This window comes from Oratosquilla oratoria, chromosome 41 (genome assembly GCF_046742065.1).
Source record: "Oratosquilla oratoria isolate Oo_2021 chromosome 41, ASM4674206v1, whole genome shotgun sequence".
Taxonomy (NCBI): Eukaryota; Metazoa; Arthropoda; class Malacostraca; order Stomatopoda; family Squillidae; genus Oratosquilla; species Oratosquilla oratoria.
In genome coordinates, this window is record NC_134817.1 from 32,998,691 (window position 1) to 33,021,735 (window position 23,045).

At 36.7% G+C, this 23,045-nt stretch overlaps 1 protein-coding gene across 9 annotated transcripts in view; it reads right to left on the reverse strand.

Annotated features, from left to right (window-relative positions):
* Nucleotides 1–23,045, reverse strand: part of bbc (choline/ethanolaminephosphotransferase 1 bbc) — a 49,779-nt gene that overhangs the window by 7,393 nt on the left and 19,341 nt on the right. For 7 of the 9 annotated variants that reach the window (XM_076178552.1, XM_076178546.1, XM_076178548.1 and 4 more), the window contains exons 6-8: nt 19,849–19,952; nt 10,149–10,283; nt 894–1,052 (exon numbers count right to left, since the gene is read on the reverse strand). In XM_076178552.1, the coding sequence (XP_076034667.1) occupies nt 894–1,052; nt 10,149–10,283; nt 19,849–19,952 (398 nt within the window). Of the gene's footprint in view, nt 1–893; nt 1,053–4,636; nt 4,769–10,148; nt 10,284–19,848; nt 19,953–23,045 lie in introns of all 9 variants that reach the window. The other 2 variants (XM_076178553.1, XM_076178554.1) reach the window with 2 other exon arrangements.

The following is a 23,045-nucleotide window of genomic DNA, read 5'->3' on the forward strand; positions in this document are numbered from 1 at the left end:
AGGGCCATTTACACAAACAGTTTGACAAACCCAGTTTGTTAAACAAATGTTTGAAGTGATGTTTGACTGTCTGAATGGGATATTTGGCTGTCAAACACATTTGTCAAATACCCCATTCACACAGTCAAACACCACTTCAAACAATTGTTTGACAAACCGTTTGACCATGTAAATATCCCCTAAACACTGACGGCATAAAACTTATGCCATCAATACCCTACATGGGTCCCAGAGGACTTAAAATGACTTCAAGCATACATACTTTATCAAATTAACCTATTCTCTTAAGAATCTGGAAGCAAGTCGTCAGTAGTAGTAGCAGTAGTAGTAGTAGTAGTAGTAGTAGTAGTAGTAGTAGCAGTAGTAGCAGTAGTAGTAGCAGTAGAAGTAGCAGTAGCAGTAGTAGAATAGAAGAATAGTAGAAGAAAATAAGAATAGTAGAATAGAAGAACAGAGGAAGAAGAAGAATAGAGGAAAAAGAAGAATAGAGGAAGAAGAAGAACAGAAGAAGAGGAAGAATAGAAGAAGAGGAAGAATGGAAGAAGAGGAAGAGAAAGAAAAGGATGACAAAGAATAGGAAGATGATAAAGAAGACAAAGAATTGGAAGATGACAAAGAAGACAAAGAATTGGAAGATGACAAAGAAGACAAAGAATAGAAAAATGACAAAGAAGACAAAGAATACAAAGATGACAAAGAAGACAAAGAATAGAAAGATGCCAATGAAGACAAAGAATAGGAAGATGAAAAAGAAGACAACAAAGAAGAGGATGAAGAACAGGGAAAAGAAGAAAGAAGAAAACAAAGAAAAGGCAGAAGGAACAGAAAAAAAAGAAGTAAGAAGAAGAAGAAGAAGAAGAAGAAGAAGCAGAAGAAGAAGAAGAACTACTTACCACTAAACGATTGGTAACTCTGGCAGCCACCATTCCGAATGTAAGGAGGTAAAGGGTTGGGTTATGTTGGTATATGCCGTCAGGGCTCCTCCATGCAATGATTAGTGAAGGGGCCAGAATGCTAAATAATGGCACAATTGGAGAGAGGACGCTTGTACCCTGTGGGGTGCGACGGCAAAAACAAAAACAGAAAAATAGATTATGTAGACAATGAAAGTAATGTTACTACTAATTTACTAATTATGCTTTTTCTACATCATAAACTGTTTCCTAACATAAAATTATGCATCTCATTTCATGATTTAAAAAAAAAAAAAAAAAAAAAAAAAAAAAAAAACATGTGAAAAGTGAAGCTATTAATGACATTACACTACTTCTTTAAATTAAAATATATAGGCCTATCAATAAAATGTTGAATATCATTACACCATTTCAAAGTTATTCACAAATGATCAGTTTATAAAAAACACATACATATACACACACACACACATTATATATATATATACATATATTTGTACCAAAAGGCCCTTTCCACTTTCTACAGGGGTGGCCATATATACATACATACATGTGTGAGTGTATCTGTATATGTATGTAAGCATATATATATGTATATACACACATACAATCAGCCCTCAATTCAATATACTAATGGGAGGGGGGGGACAAACTGCATTGAAATTTATGTATAGTAACACTATCAACATAGGTTCAACAAGGGTGTGCATGCACACACACATTTTTATATATATATTGATAAAAAGGTGCTTGGGAAGAGAGGGAGCTGTTGAAGACTGCCCAGACCCACATCGCACAGAGGAATAGAACCAGCAAGATGGAAAATAAAACAGGATGGCTTGTGACGGAATTTGGCATGACAATGGTGGAGACTGCCTTGATAGCTCGTAATTTTATGAAGGGAGCCGAACGGTTCGGCTGTACTGGTCTAATTTCATTGTTGATTTTTAGTGGTAATAACTCTGTATTTCCCAATCCCACCTTCCCACTCACAACAGTTCACAGGAACCACACTGGGAATTTTGGGTTGTAAGTGTGGAAATATGAACAAAATGAGTTGCTTCCAATGTAAATGAACATGAAATTGACTCAAATAATCATTCATTTTGTATTCCCCTCCCTCCAACTGTCAAGGGAACAAACTGAAAAATCTGGGTTTTGGAGGAGACCATGATTATTCGAAAAAATAATTACATACAAACATATACCAAGGCTTTTTCCACCTTACAAGGGAGGTAGCCAAAAAGGAAAAGGCATAAAATCATTCCCACCCATTCCATCCCTGAATACACTCCACACCCCTCCACTCTCATCTTAGCACCTCCTGGATGACGGGTCATCCAGGAGTAAACTAGTAAAAGTATGTCCACGTTACAAAATCAAAGTTCAATCTGCAAATCAGCAGACAAAATCTTCTTTCCTAAGAAAAATGTCTGGCCATGAACAGCCTGTTAAATCTGAACTATTAAATCAAGGTAATTTGAATTGAGGTTTGAGTGTATATACAGTGCACACATAAATATACACATACATACATAGTTTTATAGATATACATATATATAACATATATCCATACATATATATAACATATATCCATACATATATATATATATCCATACATATATATATATCTCCATACATATATATATATATATATATCTCCATACATATATATATATATATATATATATATATATCCAAATATATATATATATATCAATACATATATATATATCAATACATATATATATCCATACATATATATATCCATACATATATATATCCATACATATATATATATATATATATATATATATATATATATATATATATATATATATATATATATATATATATATATATATATATATATATATATATATATATCTTGCAACACAATCAGTATCACTATCTAGCAAAACAATAAGTATAGCTACAACTACTTGCTAGAGACAATTACATGTAAGAATACAACTAATGTAAAGTGCAGTGCAACTAAGAACTATTTCCACAAACAAAATCTCCCTAAGCTCTACCTACACTTAAAAGTAATTTAATTAAAGATATTTAAGGTAAATTATGAAAAAATACAATCTTACTAATGGTAAAAATACAGATCACATGTGAAAGTCAATTTTGAGAAAAAGGCAGCAATAGAACAGAAAGCAGAAAGATCATAAAAATAAATAAAAATTGGTAATATAACAGATACAATTAAAAGAGAAAGGACAAAGATTAAGGGACAAACATGCATTATTTAGATAGAAAAAATATAACATGTTAATAAAGCATAGGTGTTTAAGCTCACAGGAGATACTGTAGAAGACAACAGGTGCCTACGTTTTAAAGAGGTCCACAAACTACAACTACATCTTCCCTTCTATGTCAAAGTTAAGCAGCAATTGATTATTATACTAATGCTAATCTTTAGGGAGACAATCTAAAATTAACTCAAAACTATATCTTAGTATCCTGCTTGCCAAACAGTATGCACACAATTTAACAATTACATTTACAAGAGCTTTCTGCAAGCCATTATACCGATGCACTTCCAGTATACATTACATACGATAATAGTTTCCTCTAGCCATTGATATTTATTTCCAATACATATCATATTCATGTTTACTATTTACGTGTACTTTCTGCAAGCCCACAGTACTGCCTACACAACTGTAACTTACAGCACTGTATGGCCGATTTTTCCATAGAAATCAGACTTACTGCAATGGACGATCCATTTTTCCCAACACCTGAATATGGGATGGAGTGCATATATGTATAGGCTAAATATGCCTGGAAACCAGTACTGCCCCAGAACAAAGCTTCACGCAGGGCCATTCGGACAATCGGCAACTAAGACAGAAATAATTCTATCAAATACTTAGTTACAACAGTAAGCTCTTGTCATAAAATTTATATACTGTATTGGTCCTCTTTTCATTCCTCCTCCTGATCTCTCTTTCACCACTCCATGAAGTTGTTCAAAAACATTAAAAGAGTCAAACATCTGATAACCAAGGACTGCTCATCAAAACCTGAATTTTAGAATTATCAAGCCGTCTCCTAAAAACCTCCCAGACATATTGAAAGAAAAGAAAATTGTGTCTGGTTCATAAATGTTTCTGCAATCATACCAACCAAATGTTATCAAATGTTGCCTTGAGAATCTTATCAGGCATGAAAGTTCAATTCGCCATGTCCTTTGGTTTCTGAGAGCAATCTGACAACCACTTCAGACAGCTAACGAGACAAGATTCAAGTGAGATTGATATAATCTCTATTTTGATTTTTCATAACCACTTGAACATCATTATGTCTCCTTCACGACATACTGTGTGCAAACAGGTCAAAATGTTGCATACATCTTCTCCACATATATATGATGTGAACTTGAACATTTTTTATGCTAAACAGTCGTATGCCTTCGACACTGAACATTCTACATCGATATAGGATTTTCATCCATTGAACGCCTACAAACACCTGGGAATTCAACACCCCTGTCAAGGAGCAGGAAGGGAAATGTTAAGTAGTACAGGGAAGAAAATTAAAACTTTAGTATAATCATCTTGATATCAGTCATGTAAGATAAGAAATAAACTGGGTGATTAAAAAGGAGAGAATAATTAGAAGACAAGAAACTCCCACAAACAAGAAAAAACACAATATTTCTCTCAATGATTCATATCCACTTCTCCTTCAAAAATTCCACCACTTACAGCGATGGTCGATCCGTGTTTCCCGGCTCCACCCCAAAGGATAATAGGAATGTAGGTCTTCATTTGGATTATAAGTTGCAAAACCCCAAATGCAATGTAAAGGTCGTGAATCATCACATCAGTCCCTGGAACCTGAGTGAGAAGAGAACAATGGTGGTTCTGTGATGAACAAAACCAACATGTTCCTCTGCAATGTTTGTGAACATTGGCAGTTCTGTGATGAACAAAACCAACACATTCCTCGACAAAGTTTGTGCTCAGCGCATTCTGCGGTGTCAGGTGTCAAACAGCTTTTCAAGACGTAGCAAGAGTTGTGAGGTAATTTCAGGAGAAAAAAGTATAGGAAAACAAGTAAAATAATAAAACACTTAGTTGACAACATTCATCATATTAGTATTACACATGTACTAAAGGCCTTCTCCCCCTTATAAGGGGAGTGGCTGAATGAAAGCACACACCAGCAAACAAATAAGACCCACTCAACAACCCCTCCCATAGCCGCACCTCAAGAATAAAGGGTCGCTTTATACCCAAGTCACACTGCTCAGATAAAAAACAATGCAGCAAGGCAGAGCTCTTCCAAAGCAATGCTTGACAACCAGAGCTAGTTAACCCTCTCTGTTTCACTATGTGGTAATCCCCCCCTCATCATTCACTCAAAATTAATTTTGAACCAGAAAAGAAAATCCCTTCAAGCAACATCATCCATTCACTCTTTCACACTCTTCCTCCATTACTCCTTTTTCTTTTGAACTCAATAAACATATATCATGTGGATCCAAAGCCCTCTTCACCCCAATCCATCCATTTCATTCTCCATCTCCCTCCCAAGCCTCCATCCAGTTATGTTTATTCATATAAAAATATTTCATTAGCATTACATGAACAAGTGTCTGAGTGTGCACACAAATAATATATATATATATATATATATATATATATATATATATATATATATATATATATATATATATATATATATATATATGTGTGTGTGTGTGTGTGATACTGTGATGCATGGAAGTGAGTGGGTAGAGGCTTGGGGGTGGTTATGTGAGAGACTTGTATTTTGATGCAGCCCAAATGGATTTCTCCCCATCATCTTCTCTTTTTCTGCATATATATATATATATATATATATATATATATATATATAAATATAAATATATACATATAATATATGAATATATATATATACATACATACATACATATACCAAGGCTTTTTCCCCCTTACAAGGGAGGTAGCCAAAAAGGAAAAGGCATAAAATCACTCCCACCCATTCCATCCCTGAATACACTCCACACCCCTCCACCCTCCCTCTTATCTTTGCACCTCCTGGATGACAGGTCATCCCTGCACCTTGTCCACTGCCCTGGGTCAGAAGCAGTGTCGCAAGACACAGCACATCCACAGCAAGGCCGCTTCATTAAATCGGCGACCCACCCTCTCCGTCCACCCATTGCATAAAAGGAAAGACAGGGAGAAATCCCTTTGGGCTGCATCAAATTTTGCTCACACATACTACCTCACCCCCCATCCCCCCACCCATTCCACCTCATGCATTACAACATCATCCATATACAACCATTCTCCATTCACCCGTCTTCTGTCCTCTCCCGTCCTTCCTCAACAGACATTCCCCTCTTCCCCAAAGCCCCCTTCACCCCATCCATCCATCTCATCCTAGGACGTCCCCTTATGTTCACTCCCTCCATATCTGCCTTCCATACCTCTTTTACTAGTCTTTCTTCACTCATTCTTTCCACGTGTCCAAACCATCCTAATACTCTTTCATCAACCCTATCTCCCAACTCCCTTTCCACCCCTGTTCTCCTCCTCACCTCATTTCTCACCCTATCTAGCCTAGTAACCCCCATCATACTTCTCAGACACCTCATCTCAAACACATTCAAACTCCTTCTCTCTTCCTCACTTATGTTCCATGTTTCTGCCCCATACAGTGCTGTTGGCACAATCACTCCTTCATACAGTCTCCTCTTAGCATCCATTCCCAAATGTCTATTCCTCATTACACTTTTTAATCCACCAAGGCATTTACTCGCTTCTCTCAATCTACATTCTACCTCCACCTACACTCCACCTTTTCCTGCCACATTTGCACCCAAGTATCTAAAACTATCCACTTCCTCCAGTCGCTCTCCCTTAATGCTCACTTCCAGACTACTGCCACTTTCACACCTTGTACATCTCATCACCTTACTTTTACCTACATCTATCTTTAGCTTTCTTCTATCACATACTCTCCCAAACTCTGTCACCAACTTCCTCAATCCCTCCTCCAATCCCGCCACAAGCGCAGTGTCGTCCGCAAACAACAGCTGGCTCACCTCCCACTTTTCTCCATTTTCTTTAACCATCTCCAATCCCTGACCCACTACCCTTGCATTTACCTCTCTCACTACCCCATCCTAGTAACCCCCATCAAAATATCATTCACATATAACCAACTCCCATGCATCACAGTATCATCTATACACAACAATTCTCCACTCACCCCTATTTTCTGCCTTCTCCCTTCCTTCCTCAACAGACATCCCCCATTTGCTCAATGCCTGCTTTACCCCATCTATCCATCTCATCCTTGGTCATCTCATGTTCACTCCATCCACCTCTGCCTTCCACACTTCTTTCGCTTTCATTCTTCAACATTCTCTCCATGTGTCCAAACCATCCCAACACTCTTTCATCCACCCTATCTCCCATCTCCTTTTCCACCCCCGTTCTCCTCCTCACGTACTCATTTCTCACTCTATCCAACCTTGTAACTCCAATCAAACTTCTCAGACATTTCATCTCAAACATATTCAAACACTTCCTCTCTTATGTTCCAGTCTGTCCCATACAGAGCTGTCAGCATAATCACCCCTTCATGCAATCTCCTCTTAGCATCTACTCCCAAATACATATACATGCATATACCAACAGGTTCATCTTCACCTGTGACCTTCACAGCACACTCAGTCTATGAACATTTGGACAATCTTTCCTCCACTTTTTCACGTGAGAGCTAGCAACTGGCAAATGCTCCCCTCCTTCTCCTATAAGCTAATGACACATACAGGATTTCTTTTTGATGATTTTGGCCATTTAAACGTGTTGAAACTTTTTTAGGTGCCTTTTAGTGGTTATTTCTTTGCACATGGTATGGATCTGGAGGGCTTAGCAATTACTGTGTCCCATAACCACTTTTTTTTTTTTTTTCATCCAACCTAGATATGGACCAAAAGGTCTCCTGTCGGCATGCTCCACCTTTGTAATCCTTTATAACATGGGCAAGTTTCTGATGGTTCTACCCAGTGAGATCTATAAAAAGGCCCAAGGATTTCTGTTTGGTATTGCAAAGCTGCAGCTTCCAGTCAGTAAAACTTGCGGCAGCAATTATTATTAATATGTATACAAGTATGAAGTACTAACTAAATTTTTTATACATTCAATACCTTAGTGACACCCTTACCCATGCATCTTTTTATGTGTGGAGACTACCCATGGATTCTTTTAAGACTGGAGACTAATCTCTACTCAAAGAGGAATGCCAATCACTTTTAATTACAGACGCTCCTCTACTTATGTTCATTCGTTTTACGTTTTTTCGATTTTACGTTTGAACTGACGGTAAAAAAAAATTGTAAATTTTTTTTTTAGTGAATTCTTTAGTTTACCGCGCTCTCCGTAGTTCAAACGATACTTGCGCACGACGCTGCGTCCATTGTTTACATTGCGCAGACGACAAACTGAAAATGCCTTGCCTCCTCCTCCTCCACCATCTCAATTTATGTTGCTTGAATTTAATCTATTTGAAATTAATGTTATTATTTTACAATGTTGTGTGTTTAATTAATGATTTAGGGGTGTTTTATAAGATACGGTAATAGAATTTACCGATGTATAGTACAGTAACAACTTACGTTCATTTTCAACTTACGTTCGGCCGTTCGGAACGTAACTAAAACGTAAGTTGAGGAGCGTCTGTATTACTATTCTTCATTGACTCTCTCCTTAACTATCCCTCAACACCACTTTTCACTGCCACTAGTACATTTATCTACCTCTTCATTATTCTTAAGTATCCTGTGATAAGGATGTGATCATTGCCACCATATTACCATGAGTTGTAAGGTGATTAAATGGGGCAGAAGGGGCAGCCCAAGAACTTGCTTTTCTTTTTCTATATTTTTATCCTACTTCAGGTCAGGACAAAAAATGCTTTGACTCGGCCACCTACTTATAAGGGCACTTATAGCTTTTATATGCAAAAGGTATCAACAAAAGAAAGCAATGTACTACCAGACCACAGCTATTTCTAATAAACTTGGTGCTTTTCTTTTTCTCTGAAAAGGACCTTAAAATATGGAGGCAAATATTTAGCAAGTCACACTTTAACAATTATTTTTTGATGTTGCTGTTATTTTTTTTTTCTTCAATTGTATTCAGCCAATGCCCCCAACCCCTAGCTTTACAAGTGGGAGAACATCTTCATTATATACATATAATTTTATGTTGTTTACTTAGTATAAGGGACAAATACGGCCCTAGAATTCATTTCCCTATTTTTTTGGTTCTTAGTTTTAGGTTCAGCTACTCTCATATGTGGGGGAAATCATTGTACTAAAACATATATATGCACACACTACATCCACACCATCAACAGTGCTGGCACACAAAAAATAAATAAATAAGAAAATAAATAAAAAAAATAATGCGTAACATCCATTCCTAAGTAGAATACATGTTCTAAACTGTAATCACATAACCAAGAAAGGTTAATGAATTCCCCATGTTCTTTCTCTCCTGCAATGGTATGCTATTCAGCACAATTTACTATCTGACAAGACCTCGATGAGATTATTCCCCACTTTACGATTGTTCGACTTGTAAGTCTACTAAAAGAATTATAATTATCTAGAGACCTTTACCCCTTCACTTATGAACTCCATCCACAGAACTTCAAACAATGGCGGAGAGTCATCATTACCTTTCCAGCAACAATAACATTCATCACTAATATATGCACTTGCAGATGCTACTGATATGCTTTGGTGTGACATCACATTGTGACACACAAAAATAAATTATATATTCATATACATACAAACTGGTTTATCTACTTACAATTACACATATTATTTAAGCTGTAAATAAAATAACTGAGAAGGCTATATGATAGTCAGGCAGACACCGATAAGTTGCTCATGCCAGCACCCACTGCCAGGGCTTAGTAAGCATTCTTCACTTCACACTGAAGTTTAAAATCAATTTCCTCACATATTCATACATCTTAATGCAATAATCATTTCCAATCGAGATATTCTTATCTTACATAATATCTATTTTAAAGTATATCACAACAATTTAAACTCAATAATAAACTAAATTCACTGATTCAACTTCAGAGTAGTAAATGAAGAATGCAATTTTGAGAGATGACCTTAAGACCCAACACCACATGCTTATAGCTTGGCAAGTGCATAGACCTGGCCACACCACTTACAGCTACAGTGGATCCGTTCCTCCCAGCTCCACGCTCAATTAAAATAATCTGGAAATTGTGATACATTGCCACAGAACCTGCTATGGTACCACATATGATGGGCACACACTTCAGAGTTAGTGCCGTTGATGGAACCTGCAAAATGAATCCCATACACTTTCAAAAACACTGGCTTCAGTTATGAGAAAAATTTTTACATTCCTCACTACACACTACACTAATATATCTAAATCATATGCAATTCACATATGTTTATACAAAAAACACATACATACAAAAACACACACATATACATATATATATATATATATATATATATATATATATATATTTATATGTGTGTATGTATGTATGTTTGTTTGTATGTATGTATTTATAGTCAAGTCAGTCCATTGTCCCTGGTCTCTCTTGTAGGCGACCCACAGTTCCCATGTAACCAGCACTGGCCTCTACATGGGCAAGCCTGAGCATTGCCAGATGCCCAGGGGCTGCAGGTTTTCCACTATGCAAAACTCAAGGCAATAATTCTCATATTGTTTCTGTGTACAGCTGTTCCCTTGGGGTGGTTCTGCCTGTTACCTATGAGTCAAGGGTCTCCTGAAAAATGAGATCTTGTGTAACAAGTTCACTGATTAATGCTTACTCTTTTCAGACAGCTACACAGGATCCCTTCACTGAGTGACTTGTGGGGTAAATTGATGACTTTGGCTTCCTGAGACTGTGGGTCTATCACAAGAGAGAGAACCTGGGATATGATTTGACTGACAAATACCAGTTACCTGCATACTGCACACCAGTAGGACAGACTTCATTAAAACATCTCACTACCACCCATCTCCAAAGCCAAGTAACATTCTCACCTCCATTCTCTGGAGTACCCTGCTCCTCTTACCAGCCAATAACTGAGGCCACTTTCACACGAACGTTTCCGTATACGTGTTCAGGTGCACCGCGTTTTAACTTTCAATGAAGATCAATGGAATCTTTCACACGTTCACAAAACGCATTTTGTGAAAGGTCCCATTGAAAGTTAAAACGTGGCGCACCCGAACGCGTGTATGGAAACGCTTGTGTGAAAGCGGCCTAACAGAGTTCCACACTCACTAAACGCATACAACAGATCACCATTTACTCCCTGAGAAATACAGAATGGGCCAAGGACCACTGCTGGCTGCAGTGGGGCTGTGAGTCTTGTCAAAACTCAGTGACAATTGATCATATGATTTATTATACGTGCATACATACATATACCAATGGCTTTTCCCCCCTTACAAGGGAGGTAGCCAAAGTCAAAGGCATAAATCCACTCCCACCCATTTCATCCCCACATACTTCACTCCCATTCACCACCCCTTCTTCCCTAGTTTCTTGGTGGGATTTATCATAAGAATGCTAAATTGACAGGGGAGACATGTTCTACCAAATCTAAACTAGAGCCCATTTTTCGGTCTTCCATTGTTCAACAAAATAAATATTTTGTCCATTTCAGTAATTCTATTTATAAAATTATTGGGGTGGAAAATTAATGAAAGAATACAACTCCCAATAATCTCTACAAATATTAGTTCAAATTTCATAGCTAAGCTTTAAAGCATGATGTTATTAACTCAAACAAAAGTTAATCATGTTACGCCTTTATGTTTCATCTTCAAAACATTTATGTTAATGAAATTAACAAAAATACTTCCACATGTGAAAGCCTATATTCTAATATTATAGTACCAAATCTGAAAAAATAAAATTAGAATTAACTGAGACAGGATGGGCTGAAAGCAAAGCATCATTCATAAATATTTTAATAAAGTCTATACAGAAAAAACAAGTAAATAAAATCTGTAAGAAAGAAGAAAGATAAAATGAAAATTATAAATCATTAATCTACTACATGCAAGAAACATAAATGAATAGCTAAAAATAAAATTACATGAAGTAATCACCAGAATCTGTCTTAAAATAGTTAAGCAATTTTAAATTCTATTTAAACTACCAACACCTCAGATTAGGTCAAATAATGAATTAAGATTAAAAAATATTCTGAAATTAATCACCGCTTCCTCACAATACCTTATTCTAACTTAAAATCATATAATAAATAAATAAATAAATCTTGACATTGCAATGTAATTTTTTATCAAAATACAGTATAAATGTGTCTGCACACACACACACACATACATTAAATGAAATGCTGAAAGGAGGGAATCTAGTAATTATGAGTGATTTTAACTCAAAGAAATATGTTGGGAGGAGATGACAGTGAACATTGGAGAGGACCTTGGGGAAACATACTACTGGACATGATCATTGAATACATAATGACTCAATGGGTAAGAGAGAATACCAGATATAGAAATAATGAACTGTCAGGACTAGACATAATATTTACATCAGATCCTAAAACTGTGGATAAAATGGAATACAAGATACCAATTGGGAAGACTGACCACATACTACTTGAGCTTGAACTAAAAGAATATATATGGAGAGAAATGAGAAACACAGAAAAGGAAGACTGATATATAACAAAATGGATTTTGGGAACTTAGAAAATTCTTTCAAAAAGCAAGTTGAAAAAAATTATTTAATGAAGAAACACAGGTAGAAGAGAAATGGATATTAAAAGAAATCTATTATGAAGGAGTGGATAAATATGTACCAAAACAAAATCAGGAAAAGGTGCTGGTATAACAATAAATGTAGTCAAGCAAATCTTGGAAAAGATGGAAAAAAGAAAAACCTGGAAAGTAGCAAAAATATATCAAACTAAGACATGAATATGTAAAAATACACAGGAAAGAAAAAAAGAAACTATGAAAAAAGATCAACCTAAATTATTCTATAGATATGTAAATGGTAAACTAAAAAATAAACAGGAAATAGTAAAACTACATCAAGGGAATATAGGCAGAGAATATAGAAATGGCTGAAATTATGAAATGACATTTTAAATCCATATTCACAAAGGAAAACATACACAATTGGGATGAAGGAAAGATCCCCCCCAGTGAGAGAAATAATTAAGACACAGAAAGAAATAAGGGACCAAATAATGAACATCGATGTCAGAAAACCGCATGGCCCAGATGGAATTGCAAACTCGATACTAAAAGAATGAATAGATGAACTAATAGACAAAATATACAAGATAATGGATTGCTCACTCAAAGAAGGAAAGGTACTGGAAGACTGGAAAAATACCAATATCGTGCCAATATCTAAGGGGGAAATAAGGAAGACCCAACAAACTACAGACCAGCCTCCCTTATAAGTACAATAGCTAAAATTTGTGAGAAAGTTATCAAAAGTAGATGAACTAAACATCTGGAAAACAATATACTAAATCAGAGACAATTCAGATTTAGACAGGGAAGATCATGTGCAACAAATCTGATCCGTTTCTGTTCAAGGTTAATAGATATAACGCAAGAAAGGGACAGATGACTGTGCCTTCCTGGACTTGCAAAAGGAGTTCGATATACCACACAAAAAAATTATTAAGAAAACTCAAATCAACAGGAGGTATACATGGAAAACTTGAAATGGATGGAAGATTTCTTGCATGGGAGAAAAATGAGTGATGTTTAGATATAAAAACTCTACTTGGGAAGAAATGACAAGTGGAGTACCACAGGGTTCATTACTGACTCCGATAATGTTTGCTATATATGTAACTGACATGGATGAAAGTGTAGAATATTACATGAAAGTCTTTGCAGATAACACAAACTACTAAAGAGAGTAAATACGGTAAAAGATTGTGCATCGCTATAGAGAGATCTGGACAAGGTCTGGGAATGGAGTCAGAAGTGGGAAGTGGACTTCAACATTAAGAAATGTAGTATAATGGAATTTTTAAAAGGAAAAAAAGAACATCAGGACAATATAAAATCAGTAAAAAGGAAGTAAAGAAAGTTGGTTCCGAAAAGAACCTAGGAGTAATCATCACCAAAGGCCCCAGACAAGCAGATAAACAAAATAGTCTAAGAAACCTACAATTTATTAAGATCAATAAAGGTGGCTTTTAATTACTAGGATGAGGTAATGGTAAAGAAAATATTAGTCATACTTATAAGACCAAGATTAGAGTACACAGCAACACTATGGACTTTCAGTACAAAAAAATAATAGAAGGAAAATAGAAAGAATCCAAAGAGCAATGACAAAGATGGCACCAACACTTTCAAAATTGACATACGAGCAGTTTGTCTAAACTAGAACTACCAACCCTGGAACAAAGATGAGAAAGAGGCAATCTATTGGCCACTTAGAATCATGAAAGGCATGGAAGTCCTTGATAGAGAAGACTTATTAAATTGGGAAAGAAGATAAACAAGGGGACATAAAAAAAAGAAAAAAAAAACTTTCCACACAGAGTGATGGATGTCTGGAACAAATTGGACAAATCAATAGTGTGTACAAACACCATACATGAATTTAAGAAAAAACTTGATGTTGCAAGATACAAAGACAGGTCACCACAAGCATAGCTCCCCTTCCTGTAGAATACAACTAGGTAAACACACATGATCCAAAGACCATGGTGGTGAATCTCACACAGACACATTACAAGCTCTGAGCTTTAATCCAGGAAGGTAATAGCTGCCAATCATGAGTCCATCGCATGATCTGAAACCATGGTGAATCATATCAACTTCCCAAATAGCCTAGATCAGTGGTTCCCAAACTTTTTTGGCCACAACGCAAATCCAGATCTGGTGAAGATGTGGCGACCCAAGCATCATCTCTACCACTATCACCACTACCCACCATCTCTACCACTATCACCACTACCCACCATCTCTACCACTATCACCACTACCCACCATCTCTACCACTATCACCACTACCCACCATCTCTACCACTATCACCACTACCCACCATCTCTACCACTATCACCACTACCCACCATCTCTACCACTATCACCACTACCCACCGCTGCTACCACCATCATAACCACGACCACCCTGTGTGCGCGTCAGTAGTATTGTACTAAAAATTGCCTGTTGGCTCGCGGGTGGGGCAAAGAAGAAAGATAAAATGAAAATTATAAATCATTAATCTACTACATGCAAGAAACATAAATGAATAGCTAAAAATAAAATTACATCCATTAATCACCAGAATCTGTCTTAAAATAGTTAAGCAATTTTAAATTCTACTTAAACTACCAACCCCTCAGATTAGGTCAAATAATGAATTAAGATTAAAAAATATTCTGAAATTAATCACCGCTTCCTCACAATACCTTATTCTAACTTAAAATCATATAATAAATAAATAAATCTTGACATTGCAATGTAATTTTTTACCAAAATACAGTATAAATGTGTCTGCACACACACACACACATACATTAAATGAAATGCTGAAAGGAGGGAATCTAGTAATTATGAGTGATTTTAACTCAAAGAAATATGTTGGGAGGAGATGACAGTGAACATTGGAGAGGACCTTGGGGAAACATACTACTGGGCATGACCATTGAATACACAATGACTCAATGGGTAAAAGAGAATACCAGATATAGAAATAATGAACTGTCAGGACTAGACTTAATATTTACATCAGATCCTAAAACTGTGGATAAAATGGAATACAAGATACCAATTGGGAAGATTGACCACATACTACTTGAGCTTGAACTAAAAGAATATATACGGAGAGAAATGAGAAACACAGAAAAGGAAGACTGATATATAACAAAATGGATTTTGGGAACTTAGAAAATTCTTTCAAAAAGCAAGTTGAAAAAAATTCTTTAATGAAGAAACACAGGTAGAAGAGAAATGGATATTAAAAGAAATCTATTATGAAGGAGTGGATAAATATGTACCAAAACAAAATCAGGAAAAGGTGCTGGTATAACAATAAATGTAGTCAAGCAAATCTTGGAAAAGATGGAAAAAAATATACTATGAAAATATACTATGAAAAAAGATCAACCTAAATTATTCTATAGATATGTAAATGGTAAACTAAAAAATAAACAGGAAATAGTAAAACTACATCAAGGGAATATAGGCAGAGAATATAGAAATGGCTGAAATTATGAAATGACATTTTAAATCCATATTCACAAAGGAAAACATACACAATTGGGATGAAGGAAAGATCCCCCCCCAGTGAGAGAAATAATTAAGACACAGAAAGAAATAAGGGACCAAATAATGAACATCGATGTCAGAAAACCGCATGGCCCAGATGGAATTGCAAACTCGATACTAAAAGAATGAATAGATGAACTAATAGACAAAATATACAAGATAATGGATTGCTCACTCAAAGAAGGAAAGGTACTGGAAGACTGGAAAAATACCAATATCGTGCCAATATTTAAAGGGGAAATAAGGAAGACCCAATAAACTACAGACCAGTCTCCCTTATAAGTACAATAGCTAAAATTTGTGAGAAAGTTATCAAAAGTAGATGAACTAAACATCTGGAAAACAATATACTAAATCAGAGACAATTCAGATTTAGACAGGGAAGATCATGTGCAACAAATCTGATCCGTTTCTGTTCAAGGTTAATAGATATAACGCAAGAAAGGGACAGATGACTGTGCTTTCCTGGACTTGCAAAAGGAGTTCGATATACCACACAAAAAAATTATTAAGAAAACTCAAATCAACAGGAGGTATACATGGAAAACTTGAAATGGATGGAAGATTTCTTGCATGGGAGAAAAATGAGTGATGTTTAGATATAAAAACTCTACTTGGGAAGAAATGACAAGTGGAGTACCACAGGGTTCATTACTGACTCCGATAATGTTTGCTATATATGTAACTGACATGGATGAAAGTGTAGAATATTACATGAAAGTCTTTGCAGATAACACAAACTACTAAAGAGAGTAAATACGGTAAAAGATTGTGCATCGCTATAGAAAGATCTGGACAAGGTCTGGGAATGGAGTCAGAAGTGGGAAGTGGACTTCAACATTAAGAAATGTAGTATAATGGAATTTTTAAAAGGAAAAAAAGAACATCAGGACAATATAAAATCAGTAAAAAGGAAGTAAAGAAAGTTGGTTACAAAAAGAACCTAGGAGTAATCACCAAAGACCCCAGACAAGCAGATAAACAAAATAGTCTAAGAAACCTACAATTTATTAAGATCAATAAAGGTGGCTTTTAATTACTAGGATGAGGTAATGGTAAAGAAAATATTAGTCATACTTATAAGACCAAGATTAGAGTACACAGCAACACTATGGACATTCAGTACAAAAAAATAATAGAAGGAAAATAGAAAGACTCCAATGACAAAGATGGCACCAACACTTTCAAAATTGACATACGAGCAGTTTGTCTGAACTGGAACTACCAACCCTGGAACAAAGATGAGAAAGAGGCAATCTATTGGCCACTTAGAATCATGAAAGGCATGGAAGTCCTTGATAGAGAAGACTTATTAAATTGGGAAAGAAGATAAACAAGGGGACATAAAAAAAAAAAAAAAAAAAAAAAAACAAAACACACAGAGTGATGGATGTCTGGAACAAATTGGACAAATCAATAGTGTGTACAAACACCATACATGAATTTAAGAAAAAACTTGATGTTGCAAGATACAAAGACAGGTCACCACAAGCATAGCTCCCCTTCCTGTAGAATACAACTAGATAAACACACATGATCCAAAGACCATGGTGGTGAATCTCACACAGACACATTACAAGCTCTGAGCTTTAATCCAGGAAGGTAATAGCTGCCAATCATGAGTCCATCGCATGATCTGAAACCATGGTGAATCATATCAACTTCCCAAATAGCCTAGATCAGTGGTTCCCAAACTTTTTTGGCCACAACGCAAATCCAGATCTGGTGAAGATGTGGCGACCCAAGCATCAAAAAGCAATTTCGAAAGTCTTCTTTTATTGAAAACACAAGTGTAGGGAAGCTTTTGATTGAAATTATTTTTTTTCTAACAAGGTCTCGCGACCCATTCTTGAACACTTTGCGACCCATGTTTGGGTCACGACCCATAGTTTGGGAATCGCTGGCCGAGATGATGATAGACCCCTAAAACAAAAAACAATCTAAACCTTGGTATGAAAAATGGAAGAAACAGGATGGGACCCTACAAGCACAGATTCTTTATTGTAAACTACAATTCAGTAAATAAATATACACATGCACAAAAGCCACTGAAAGAATGTCGTTATGATGAATGGTTTAAAATGTAAAATTGTCAGTTAAAGGGAACACTTTGTTAGCCCACAATCCATTAACACTAACAAGTTGTCCTGCTACCCTTTATATGTATACAGAAGCAAGAAAAAAAAAAATCAGGCTAATCTGTATTTGTATACTTGTTACAAATAAAACTTTCTCGTAGATTATGTGCATGTATACTCATCATCAAAGGGGCATTGGGAAAGAGGGGAATGTCTGTTGAGAAAGGAAGGGAGAAGACAGAAGATAGGGGTATGTGGAGAATGGTTGTATATGGATGATGCTGTGATGCATGGAAAGGAGTGGGTGGAGGTGAGGATGAGGGAGTATGTGCAAATGATATTTTGACATAGCTCGAAGGGATTTCTCTCCATCTTCTCTTTTTCTGTATGAGGGGATGGAGAGGAGGGGTTGCCGATTAAATGAAACAGCCTTGCTGTGGATGCACTGCTTCTGACCCAGGGCAGGGGGCAAGATGCAGGGATGACCCATCATCCAGTAGGAGCCAAGAAAAGAGAGAAGGGTGGTGAATGGGTGTGGAATATGTGAGGATGAAATGGGTGGAAGTGGATTTATGCCTTTGACTTTGGCTATCTCCCTTGTAAGGGGGAAAAAGAAGTTGTATATATGTATGTATGTATTAATGCTCATCAAAAGAATTCCCCCATGTACACAGATCACAGTATTACCCACAGATCCTGCCATATAAAGCTCTCATACAGGAGAGTAATAGCTGACAATCATGAGCCTAAGCACATGATCTAAGACTATGATGAGTCACATGAACATGTGAACTTTTAAAAATTCACACAAACACACCAAAACCAAACACACCAACACATGCAAACACACATGCACACATGCTCATGCATACTTCATATACAAACTCTTGTATGTTTAAACGTGTTTGAATTCTAAAAAATGTTTCCAATACTTAATAAATAAAATGTTAAAATCTATATCCAAAACCTTCTACAAAATTAAAGTAATTAAAAAAAAAAAAATTAAAGACATCAATGAGACCAATGAGGAGTATTTGAAAGTGGTGGTCCTGTAAAATTATTTCCTCGCCACCCATCATCAAAACACATCATCGTCCTCACCCCTACCTAGAGGTGCAACCCCACACAGTTGACATTTGATCTCCAGATCAAGCCAAAGATCCATATCAACTTCAACTCTATTCCCTCCACTTTTTCATAGTTATTGCTCCCTTCTTCCTATCATTACAAGGTGGTGACTCAAAGAGTCATAAACTAATACAACACAGACAACAGTCCAATGTTTCTTTGACGAGATCTCTGGCAGGACCTGAAGACAATTTCCAGCTGCTGTGGGGATGCTGGGTTCTAGCCAGTGAAACCCAAGGCAATAGTTATCTTGACGTTAACTACTAAAACCCATCTGATAACATTAATACAAGAACAGAATATTCAAGAATCTGTTTGACCAATTATATATTCATGTGAAAATGTCTTAAAAAGTATTAATAATTGCATATACGTATATGTCACTTACTTTTGAAGACCAAAACGAGGATCCAAAAACACTGGAGACCATGAGAATTGCCATGACCCCAAACTGTGCTTCCGTTACATCTATGAAACCGAATCTTAATGTACCTGTGGTCAAGCAATGTTGGATTAGATATGCAAATTAAAACTTATATTTTCATTAATATGATTATATTTGGATTTCATCACCAATATACAGCATTTCTACCCTTGTGGAAAATATTATGCTAAAGGTGGAGTCAAAGAGGTAGTGAAGGAAACATTAGAGGAAGGCATCAGAAAGGAGAGATAGTGCAAGTTAAAATGATAAACATTTTTCAGCATTTTTCACTTAATAGTTCAAAATATATCTTACAGCTCTATATTCATTAGTGGGAACCACAAAGGGTACCTGTTTGTGATGGTCCTGTAAGATGGACAAAGAAGATAGTCATTTGCAAAACCTTCAACCTTTTCACCTACATTAGAAGGTGCAGCCTTTTGGGTGTGTTTGTGTGTGGGGTGGGTGGGTGGGGGGGCACTAAGCCTTTAGACTGGGCCCCAACTCTTTCTGTCAATTTCACCTACATTTCTTACACCTTTTCACACAAGGACAGCTGACAACTGGCAACTACTCCCCTTCCCTTATTACTTTCACTTGGTGACATTGCAAGTCCCTAAATAATGCAACACAGACAATAGTCTGAATTTTCTTCTCTGAGAGATCTGTGCATGGTCATGATGACCACAGCCAGCTGTGAACAGCTGCCCAGGATGTAACACTTCACCCCATACCATACAACACATAATGGAAGACTGCATTATACACAATCATGCACGCAAACAACACAACATACGCTCTATAAAGGATTTGTGGGAAAACCCAGTTTCGGCTATGGCATTCCTTGGGGAGACGGGACTGCTCGGACAGACAGTCTAGGGAACGACAACAACAACAACAGTGGGACTGCTAGTTTTCCAATTAGTCAACTCAAGATAATAATCATTCAATCACTGTTCATTCACAGGTCTCTTGTCCAATGACTCAATCCTTCAACAAATGAGAAAAAAAAAAGAAAAAAAAAAAATCAGATTAAAGACACTTTAACCAAGAATTGCTTAACTTTGACTGAAGCTGTCACCTGTGTCACCATGGTTAGACCACCAAAGTAAGAGGTATTTATCAATCAATGCTCACTGAATTCCAACCAGCGTCTACATAACACAGAACTCTCTCATAGAACTTCTTTGTTGGATCAACTTACAATATACCAAGTAAGATTTGTGAACGGGTGGATATATATTTTTTTTTTCCAGAAGCCCTAGCAATGTAAAAGCCAGCATTACCACAAGCAAGCTTGTTCTAGGTTCCAAATCTTAACTGGGAACCAAGCGCCAGTCCAGGGGAACACCAGAGGCTTTGCTTACTGGAGACAGGCACCTCCACCTCTTGAGAGAACAGCACTGGTACCTTTAGTTGCCACTTGGATCAAGTGACAATACATGATATACGGACTTATGCCACAATTTCTAGTGAATACAGGTCTCCCATGCTACTAAATAATGCATAAATATTTAATATTCCAAGTATATGATCACTATAGTGGTGATGAGGAATAAGAGGATGGAGAGAATGAGAAAAGACCCAAGGCACAGCAGGCAGATGGGGATACTAAGATACAAAATGAACGATTGAAGAAAGACTAGCAAAAAAGAGTATAGAAGACAGAAGTGGATGAATGAACTTGAGAGTAAGACCAAGAGTGGAATGGATGAATCGGATGATGGTGGCATTTGGTACAAGGGAGGGAAAGCCTGTTGAGTAGGGAAGGGAGAGGACAAGAGATAGTTGCAAGTTGGAAGTGGTAGTGAGTGGATAAGAAACTGCCATGGCTCAAAAGGATTTCTTTCTGTCAGCTCTGTCAATTCTTGAATGGATGATGGGGAAGGGTCCCCATGTAATGAAACTGATGGTTAAACCAAATTCAGATTTTAGGTCCTCCTGCAAATGTGCTATGTCTTGCTGCATTGCCTCTGAACTCGGCTGTGTGTAGGTGACAAAGATGAACCTTCATCCACAAGGAGCTAAGAAAGAAGGGACAATAAATGGATGCTGGATGGGTGTCGAAAGGGTGAAAAGTGGGTGTATGCCTAAGCCACCCCTACATATAAGGAGAAAAGGGCCTTTTGGTATGTATAAGAGCACTATATATCAATACCCTTATATTGCTATATGTTAGGCCACTTTCACTTTCACAACCCAGCAAAATACGAAGACAGTCATTTCCAGATTTTCCAGTTATCATTGTCACTATTTTTCTTAATAGTTTGTGATAATGATATAGTTTAATGCCACAACCTCCCCCCTATCAGGAGGCTGGGATGGTGCCCTTTACAGACTTTGTAGGATAGAATTCACTGGTGACGGTTTGAACTGCCATCTCTTTGACCTTTGCCTGACCCGCTTGGCCAGTGAGCTTCCTTATTAGTTTATAAACTTGTTATTTGATTAATAACAATACAATTGGATTCTCAAGAATGTAACCCAATTATATCATATAGGAGACCTGTATATGGACAGACAGCTATAGAAAATGGAAAATGACCTCCAGAAAAATCAAGCACAATTCTTCTTTAGTAAGGACAAGAATGGCAACATGATCACAAATGAACCTGATGTTGGGTTAACAAGCATTTCCTGAAGCTAATGAATCGAATTCTACTGCTTTATATTAGTTCACATAAAAACTGCCATTTTTATTGCCTGGTGGCATCCTAAGCAGGAAGACCTAAACCCACTCCTATTCAATTTTTCATTACTCATGAAAACTTGAGTATACTATCAGACCTCACCCAACATGACTCCACTGTGCATGAAATTTCACATTTACACAAATAGCTACGATATCCCAGCATTTGCCGAACATGTCCATGATTCATGACAGCATGATTTGAATAACCTGCCTGGTCATGTTGTATGCCAGTGTCTCGAGAGGGTTTGGTAACCTATTTTCCCCCCATAAGGCCTGTTTTTTGCCAGACAAATTTCACCCTGCACAACGACTAAGGAACCTAACACTTGTGTTTGGCGAGGTCTGACTGTATATATTTTTGGGATCTCAATACATACATACATACAACCAAGGCTTCCTCCCACTTACAAGGGAGGTAGCCAAAAAGAAAAAGGCATAAAATCACTCCCACCCATTCCCTCCCTAAATA